Raw genomic sequence first — 10,000 nt, forward strand, 5'->3', positions numbered from 1 at the left:
GAATGGAAAGTGAAGATGGGAGAGGAAGGGAGGATGGGGGAAGGAGGGAGGGCACGATGAGTTATAAAAGAGAGAGAGAAAGAGAGAGAGAGAGAGAAAAGAGTGAATGAGTGTGATGAAATGAAACGAAAGAAATGAATTTCTTTCGAGAAAATTCGAGAGATTGAGGACTTTTTAAAAAATCCGGAAATTCAGGAATAGGAAATTGGAAAATTCAGGAACATCCAGCAAACATTCCCAAAACACTTTCTGGAAAATTCAGGAATGAGAAAAAAGAAAAAAAATCTGGAAATTCTGATTTTTTTTCTGGTAATATTTTCAGGAATAAAAATGCAGGAATAAATGTAAAAAAAATACTCAAGCAAAGATTTCTCAAAACAAAAAGTGTAATAGGAATGATCTAAGAATTCATATTATATTCTTTTATAAGGACAGAAATCCCGAAATGTCTTTTTCATTCAATCAATCATAGATGGATCATTTTGGTACAGTTAATTTTTCGAAAACAAATGTGATGTCACAAACGTAATGGCATAAAAAACAAAAAAATGAGAACAAGGCAGAGAAAAACGAGAGATGACAGAAGCTAGATGACACAGGAGGGAAGGAAGGGGTAGATAGAGGAAAACAAATGAGACCGAAGAAAATGTAGATGTACTGTACAATGCGGTGGGGAGAGAGGAGAGGAGAGGAGAGAGAGGAGAGGAAGGTTTTAGGGAGAGAGAGATAAGTAAAGGAAAGATGAGAGGAACGAGAGAGGGGAGGGGTGATCATTTAGAGTGGAGCTCCGAAAAGAAATAGCAAGAAGATGCTGACGCATGAATTGAGGCCAACATTAAGCAAAGTACCAAACAAACTAAAAGTGTGTGTCTGTGTGTGTGTGTGTGTGTGTGTGTGTGTGTGTGTGTGTGTGTGTGTGTGTGTGTGATATGCATGGTATATGGTTTAAAAGGAAAACATACCTCAACACCTACCAGCATTAACTGTTTATTGAGGGCATATGTTGTGTCCTCATGAGGACATAATTAATGTCCTCCCAATCTGAACGGCCTGTAATGTTGTTTTTTATAAGTCATTTCAAAACATCTAAAATGCATATTCTGATTTACACTCACGATTCCAAAAAAATGCTTATTTAATCTTGTCCTTAAAGGTTTTTGTAGATGTCCCCATAAACCACCTACAGTGCTGCTTGAACGTTTGTGAACCCCCCAGACACGGTCACTGTTTTTGTGAAAAACATTAAAATAACCTTATTAAACATACATCCAAATCCCAATTTGTAAAGCACACCTTCCAAACAATGGAGACACACACACACAGAAAGAGATATATTTTCATTATTTCATTCAACAAAGGTGGCTTATTTCACAAAAACTGAAAATTGCACTTGTACAAAAGTATGTGAACCCTTTTATTAGTAGCTTGTGGCTCCTCCTTTCGCAGCCATTACTTCAACCAAACGTCTTCTGTCACCACTAACCAGTCCCTCGCATCTGCTTATGGGGATTTTTGCCCACTCCTCCTTGCAGAACCCAGCCAGTTGAGAGAGGTTGGAGGGACATCTGGTATGTACCAACTTCTTCAGGTCTCGCCACAACATTTCAGTCGGATTAAGGTCCGGACTTTGACCGGGCCAATCCACAGTACGAATCCTCTTTCTCTGAAGCCATTCCTTTGTAGTTTTGCTGGAATGCTTTGGGCCATTGTCCTGTTGCATAATCCATTTTCATCCCAGCTTCAACTGCCTGACTGATGGCAGGAGATTCTGTTCGAGAATTGGTTGATACGCCTGAGAATACATGGTTCCTTGGATAATATGGAGTCGTCCAGGTCCAGAAGCAGAAACGCAGCCCCAGACCTTCACATTTCCACCACCATGCTTCACTGTTGGGAGCAGGTTCTTTTCTTCATATGCAGTGTTGGCTTTTCTCCAAACACGGTGGTTTTGATTGTGACCAAATAATTCCATTTTGGACTCGTCTGTCCAGGGAATGGACTTCCAGGAGACCTCTGGTTTGTCCAAGTGCTCTCTGGCAAAGTTGAAACGGGCAGCTTTGTTCTTTTTTGGGAGCAGAGGCTTCCTTCTAGCAACCCTCCCATGAATGTCATGGCTATTCAATTTTCGTCTGATAGTAGACGCATGCACATTTGTCCCAGATTCTACCAGAGAGGTCTGAAACTCTCTAGAGGTGATGTGTGGGTTGGCCGTTACCTGATTTATTATTCGTCTGGTGCTTCTGGGTGATAGTTTTGATGGGCGTCCACTTCTAGGCGGCGTTGCTGTCATGTTGAAGGCCCTCCATTTGTAAATTATTTGTCTTACAGTGGATGGATGGAGCTGGAATCTTTTGGAGATGGTCTTATAGCCCTCCTCAGACTGATGGGCTGTCACTACCCACTTCTTCATGTCCTCAGATATCTCCTTTGCTCTCGGCATTGTTGATTTGTATGGGACCACAGAGGTTTGGTTGGTTTCCTCTCTCTTGTAATTAGTGCAGGCCAAACCCTTTCCCAAGGATGTCTCATTTCATTGGTCTGCTTAAATGATTCATTTAGCGCCCAAATGTGTTTGACCTGAGTCTGTTACCTGCTTGACTTAACCAATGCAGCTGGGGGTTAACTTACTTTTGCACATACACTAATTCCATGTTTCATGTAGTTTTTGGGCTACTTAAACAAGTCCCACTAAACAAGTACATGCAATTGATAAACATATATCTGACATTTCATACATAAAAAATGGTGATGATAAAATAAAGAAATCATGGTAAAACAACAGAAACATCTAAACTGCTCAAGGGGTTCACATACTTTCAAGCAGCACTGTATATGTGAAAATGTCTGTGTGTGTGTGTGTGTGTGTGTGTGTGTGTGTGTGTGTGTGTGTGTGTGTGTGTTTGAGTTAGAGGGATATATGGCGAGAGAGCGGGAGAGAGAGAGAGAGAGAGGGAGGGAGCGAGGGAATTGAGAGGCGAAAAGCATTAACTCCTCAGCGGGACTCGACGGTGTCTTACAGCAGTTGTAATCCGGCGGAGGAGTCGTCCCCTCGCTCAGCGCCGCCGGTGTCGAGCTCCCTCCCAGATAATTCCCGTCCACGTCGGGCTTCCAGTCGGATGATTATTCCCGAAGCCTGTGCGGCAGATTACTCCACTTCACGCCGCACAGTTCATGTTTCAAATTGATCCCTTTTAGACATCCCACGGCCTAAGAATTTGACTTTAATTTAAGTATTGGTGCGCGGGGGCGAGAACGTGATGAAATATCATTTCAGCCGAGTGCCAAAGCCTTGCTTCTTCTTCACAAAAAAACTGCTTCTTCAATTGATGGGGTTTCTATAATTTTTTCGGTCGTGGAACATTTTTTGGGGGGCTTAGTTTTTATTTCCTGGGAGTAATTATTTGCAAGGTTCTTGGAGCCAACATTTTCTGCTTTAATGGCTCGGGTTTAATTTACTACACCAAGAAGAAAAAAAAAAAAAAAAAAATGGCTCCTTCAGTAGTGTGTCAGATGGTGTGGGAGAGCTTTTTGGGGGCCTCCAAGGTGGCAGTGTAACTCTTTTAGAAAGAGCGAATGGGTGGACGGTGTGGTGTGCTGCTCCTGTGGTGTACTGAAAAGGCACAAAGCATAGCAGTCGTTCCAGGGTCGAACATTTTCCCCCCAAAACATTTCACTGCATTGCTCAAATTGTACTAGCCGGCCGCTCCGAATACAGAAAAGGAATCTTAAACTCATTAAACACAAGCCCTGATATACAGCTGTACCAGATAGCGGTACGAGAGACAATAATAATAATAATAATAATGATAATAATAATAATAATAATAATAATAATAGGAATAATAATAATAATAATAATGTCCTCAAACCATGGAAATGTTTCAAATGCCACTTAAAATGAATATATAAATGATGGAAATAAGCTCTTGTGTTGCAAGATCAAAATCGCCAGGCCATACTAATCGATCCCATTCTGGGCGATTGACTCGGTCAAAAGAGTCGTTTGATTTTGTCCGCCTTCCTTTGATTCAGTTGCTGTAATGAAAGGGGAATGAGTCAGAACAGTCGGACGGCTCTGAGTTATGAGTTGAGTTCTGACCAGAATCTTTCGCTCGCCCACTTCTTGTGAGAATCTCCCGCCTCCTGATCCATTGAAACGATAGGTCCGCTAGGAACGAATCGTTGGTGATTCTTGCGACACGAACTGTGGGTAGGCCAGAGTAATAAGTTCTATGGGTTTGTAATGTTTTCTTAGTGGTTAACAGGATAGTGCTCTGCAATGGTGTTATTTCCTTGTAAAAAAAAACTGTGCCAGGGTCGAAAAAATGTTGGGAAACACTGTCAAACCTCCAAGAACGGTCACACACATAATCATTTATCATAACTGCTGGCTTTGGAATTGTCCTCCGCTTATTGATTTTTCTCATTCATTTACAGCATACCAAAAAGTTATAATAGCCAACTAGCTCTTTTTGTGTGTGTGTGTGTGTGTGTGTGTGTGTGTGTGTGTGTGTGTGTGTGTGTGCGTGAGTGCGTGTGTGTTTGCATGCAAAGTAAGGTGCTGGGATTTTGGCCTCCTACTGTATCTGCCAACTCCGTTACACAACAGCTCAAAATGCTCATTGGGGAATCAACATGCAGCTCACAGATTCATATTTGTAATTGTGGCATTTTATCTTGTGCCCGCTGGGTTTCTTAACGGCTGAACGCTGTTGTCTGATTTCTTAACAAAGGCAGGTTAGTCAAATCATTCAACGCAATGAAACAGCCGACCAGGATGAGGTGAAGAATCGGTCAAATATGTTAGATATGTTTGTTTTGATATCGCAAAAATGTTAAAATGTAATTATAGTTGAGAGATTATTTATAATTATGAATTTGCCAACGCAAAGGGTCTTCTCAGAGGAGATTAGCGTCTTGTTCTGAAGGGCTGATGACCCTTTGCCTGAAGGGAAATTCCGCCATCAACTCAAACAGTTTTACTTTTAAAGGTTTGATTTGTCGTCCACGGGCTTAAAACTCTGATTAAGTATAAATTCTGAAGGAATTCATCTTAGCACCGCCACCAGAAAGTACAATGGCAGGCTTGGAGAGACGAATGTGGACATTGATATCAAAACCCATGTCATCACGTTTGGGACGACGACACATTTCACTGCAATTAGTGATTGAAATGTCAGCTTTGAGGATTAATTTGAAGTAAATAGGTTAGTCATAGGGCGAGCAAAATAATGTTTTGTGTGGGCAAATAGTCCTCTACGTTGGTGCGGCTATGTTGCTGTGGACTATTTTTCTTAGCCAAAGCTCTTGAAACAGGCATATTAGCTTTAAAATCATTACAAATCAGCCTTCCACATTAATGTATTCTTTTATTTAGTAATCAGCAGGGCTAGGTGGTCATTAATTTCGCACAATAACCCTCTGACAAGGTGATTAGGACAAGGCAAACCGGAGAGCTCTTGTATGACTCGGAAGGGGGTGGTGACCGCACATTGCCCCTTACTTCAATGAGTCTTACAAAAAGGTTCCACCTCCGATAGAAGCATGGGTACATCGTTTAACCATCACGAAGAACAGTATAGAACAGAGCAGAATAGGGAACAGGGCATGTTCCTCAGCCAGATCTTCCGTCGAGAGCCACGGCGCCTATTTTCACCGGCGAGAAAGACTCCTCTACCGTTGACTTCAGGTTGGTCGGCCTTGCATCAACGTTGTCGGGCTCAACGCTGTCTCAGGGCCCCGGTCGGTCGGTTTGGAACTAATCGTACGATCTTTACACGTCCGCACTCTTGATTTGATGGCAGTGGACTTCTCGGATATTTCCAGACGGACCACTGATATAACGCCAGATTTTAAGCGAATCTTTTTCATGCCGTGAGTTTCTACTTCCCATTGGGCGTGAATGTTGAGGAGCTCTGCACTGGATTGTTCCTTTCATGCAATGTGTCCATTGATGAAGACTACAGTACTCATCATACAGTACTGTCGCAACCAACGAGTTCCGCTACTTCCATGACTTGTTAATCCATCGTGTCAAAGAGTGCTGACCAATAAAGGTGACGAATTTCAAATGGTGAACTTCACGGGAGCTTTGGGGTCGTCGTGAGTACTCGGCTGTTCCGCTTACACCCGGTGATGCAGCGTGACTTGGTGGAAAGGTGACATGCGTCGTAGACATACTTGTATGAAGTGATGTCGGTGACTTCCGTCGGGTGATCCAGTCGTATTACAAAGTACGATACGACAATTCCGCCTGTCTGTCTTTTCTGTCTCTTCTTACTTTTTTCTGTCCCCTCGTCTGTCTCACTCTTGGGTTAGACATTCAAAGCACTGGGGGGGGGGTGGGCAGTCAAATTCTCTTTTTAAGGACGCCAGTTTTCCGTTTTAGATTCCCGGGACTCAGACGCGCACCATGTGTCCGTCTGTAGATATCAGTGTAACCACGCTGGTGTGCAGACAGGTCTCCAGCGTGCTGGCTCCGGACATTTTAAACATGGCCGCCACCACTGATGTGCGTTCCAGTGCGACGGGGGGGGCTGGAAAGTACGGTGACCTGCAGACGACGCCACCGAAGTGATTTCTCTGCGATGGACCCGGGAATACGCATCAGCCACAAACCCACGCACGCACGCACGCACGCACACACACACACACACACACACACACACACACACACACACACACACACACACTCATGAACTGACATGCACAAATATTGGCTTTGGCATCTTCTTTTTTAGGCGACCTCATTGGCTGATAGGAGAAATTTAAATCACCCCATCCCCTTCGTTGTATAGCTTCTCCTTGGAATGCGACTTATATTGAGAATTTGACTGGAAATAGGTCTGGCGCTATCGGTATCTATGGGTTTTTAAACCTCTTTTTCATGCCGTCGAGCCGAACCAACCCAAAGCTCCAGCATGCAGCACTGAAATACTAATGTCCCGCTTTCTTGGAGGCAGCCAGTTGAACTCACAGCCCATTCATCCCACTCTCCATCCATCATCCATCCTGCTATACCTCCATCCACCTGTACATCCATCTACGATGACGTATTTGGCTATACATCTACCATCCATCCACCAGCTGCCCTGTCGATCCATCCATCCATCCATGCATCCATCCATCATCCATCCATCCATCCATCCATCCATCCATCCATCCACCCATCCATTAATACACCCATCAGTCCATCATCCATCCATCCACCCATCCATCAATTCACCCATCCATCCACCCACCCATACACCAATCCACTCATCCATCCATCCACCCATCCATCCATCCACCCATCCATCAATTCACCCATCCATCCATCGACCCATCCATCCACCCATCCATCCATCCATCCACCCATCCATCCATCCATCCACCCATCCATCCATCCATCCATCCATTTATCCATCCACCCATCTCTCCATCCCCCCATGCATTTTGTGTTTGGGACATGGAGCGAGCCCCCTCTGTGTGTGGTGTCGTTTCACCTTCTTAGCTGTTAGCATGTAGCCACATTAACTCCTGTTCACTAGTGGTTGGGAATGTTTTCCTCCTTCAACTTTCTGTTCAACTTTAAAATATTACTTTTGACATGATGATTATTTATTGACAATAATTCACAAACTTTAACAAACTTTTGACAGCCTTTGAAATTTTAACCGCCATCCATTTTCCTTTCAGTGCCAGTGCCGAGGAGGTTGCGCTTCAAAGTGCTCGGCTCAAACAAACTCCATGTTTCGTGGAAGGAGCCCAAAGGAGACTTTGACAAATATCGATTCCGCTTCAGCAGTACACCAGGTAAGATGTCTGACATTTTTTGGTGAATATCACTGAAAACCGATATGCAAAGATGTTCACATGTGCTCAGACACACACACGCACGCACGCACGCACGCACGCACGCACGCACACACACACACACACACACACACACACACACACACACACACACACACACACACACACACACACGTCAGCACAATTGACTGTTGTGCGTAAATGAGGTTGCACTCTCATTTCTTTGGGGGTTGGGGTTGGGAAGGAGCCCTTTCTAACTTGAACCCTGCGTCTGTCAGGAAGGATTATGTCATTTATTTCTCATCAAAACTCCTTTGAGAGGATTATGTTCTTCAGAGATGCAGACGAAAGTCAATTTTCAGCTCCAGGATTTCTTGCCAAGTAGGAGGAAAAAAAGGTAAAAGTAAAAGGTAAAAAAGTTTTCAGCAGACCCAAGATTCAAGATTCAAGATTCAAGATTTTTATTTGTCACATACATATACATACTTCCATACATATATGCAGTGAAATGTAATGCAACGCACCCGGTGGATGCACCCGGTGGACCCAATGGAGGTCTGATAAGTACAGAGGACAGCGGGAAGAACTACTCACATTGTTCACTGAGCCCTTGCTCTACATGTTCAACCAAGGACTTGGAACTTAGCGAGCTACAGGAGAAAGAGTTATCTAACGGTTGCCATGCTAGAAATCATACTGCCCAGGATCCATCCTGGGTGTGACAGTTCCGCCTGTCACGCGCCACGCCGAGTCGTGTTTTCAGGGCCCTCCGACGCGGAGACACAGGCAGAGATGTTGCAAACAGACTATACAGTTCATTGCAGAGCGCGGGCAAGATGGAACAACCTGGGAGCAGATGGACACAGGTCGTGACAGAAGCTCTCCCTGTGTGTGTGTGGGGGGGGGCGGGTGATTTACCTGTTGCTCGTTGATTGCTCTAACGGGCAACCAGGGCCCTATTAGTTAGACCCTAGACAGGTGGGGCTGCTTACACCACACCACCCCCACACCACACTTGGTTATTACTAGAAGGCATCGTGGCTTTAGTTGGTTCCCTTCATCAAGCTCAGATTAGCACTAAAGTGTGGTGCTCATACAAGGATCATTTGTCTTTGATACAATACTTGATAAAAAAAAAGTCGCACAGGTGAAAAACAAAGAAGAAGCATAAAAAATGGATGTTCACTCAATTTAGATGTAGAGGGTTTACATTTCACGAACCTCTCAGAAAACCCCGGAACAAATCTTTTTTATCAAATACTGTGAGCTCAAAACGAACTTTCACTGCAAAATGGAGTTGCTTCATGGTCGTAGCTACCAGGACAATGGGACATTTTCATTCAAATAACCCCTTCACAGCGGTATTCGAGGCTACTTCTGCTGTTGTTGACCATGACAGCGGCTTAGCAGTCACGGCTCTCATCACAAACAAACACGGACCACAGAGTAACTTTAGAGAGTACTCAAGATCCTTTCGATCAACTTGATTTATATGCTATGGATACTGATATAGACAATAATTAGCAAATCTCTAGAAATAAACTCATAAACTATACTGATATACACTACCACAATTCTGGTTTAAACATCGTAGAATAAATCCAGAAAGGCTTTCATGTCCCAACCGTTCGTTGTTTCCTGTTTCCAAACCGTCCCGCTGGCCCCTGAGTTTATACCGAGACCAGAGTCGCCGACTGACACATTATCTACAAAGGAGGAAGCTGATTGGCTCGTAGCGGGAAGCTGTCAAGAAGATAAAAGGAACACGATTGGCTGAAAGCAGCTCCCGCCATGCAATTATCTGGCAAGTAATATTTCACTGTGAAAACAGACAGATTCAGCCCAAACTGGCCCCGATCCGGTTTGCTATTGGCAGGCTGGGTCGGCGTTATTTATAGTTTAGTGGTCGTAGCAAGAGAAAAGCGGGATGTTCCCTCTTTCCATCTGAGAAAAAAAGTGGTAAGAGTCCTGCTTTTCATACAAAGGAACGCTAGAGTGCGTGTCGGCGTGTGAAAGTGACTTACGAAGTGTGACTTTTCACAGAGTGCGACTTCTCATCACCCCACGATCAGTCGGGCGAGGTTAAAGTGGGTTCAAACGTCTCGGCAGTTATCTACGATTAAGGGGGTGATTGAGACGCAGATATCTTTCCTCTTCGCTCCGCTGAAAAGGTTGGAGGAGGTGAGTGATGGCCTATTGTACGGCC

At 44.1% G+C, this 10,000-nt stretch overlaps 1 protein-coding gene across 1 annotated transcript in view; it reads left to right on the top strand.

Annotated features, from left to right (window-relative positions):
* The window catches only part of col14a1a (collagen, type XIV, alpha 1a), a gene marked incomplete at its 5' end in the record, with an annotated part of 166,966 nt that overhangs the window by 20,695 nt on the left and 136,271 nt on the right, over positions 1–10,000 (top strand). The window contains 2 exons of the mRNA XM_080004861.1: positions 6,429–6,521; positions 7,678–7,794. Of these exons, the coding sequence (XP_079860987.1) occupies positions 6,429–6,521; positions 7,678–7,794 (210 nt within the window). The remainder of the gene's footprint in view (positions 1–6,428; positions 6,522–7,677; positions 7,795–10,000) is intronic.

Source organism: Zeus faber (genome assembly GCF_960531495.2).
Source record: "Zeus faber genome assembly, chromosome: 8".
Lineage (NCBI taxonomy): Eukaryota > Metazoa > Chordata > Actinopteri > Zeiformes > Zeidae > Zeus > Zeus faber.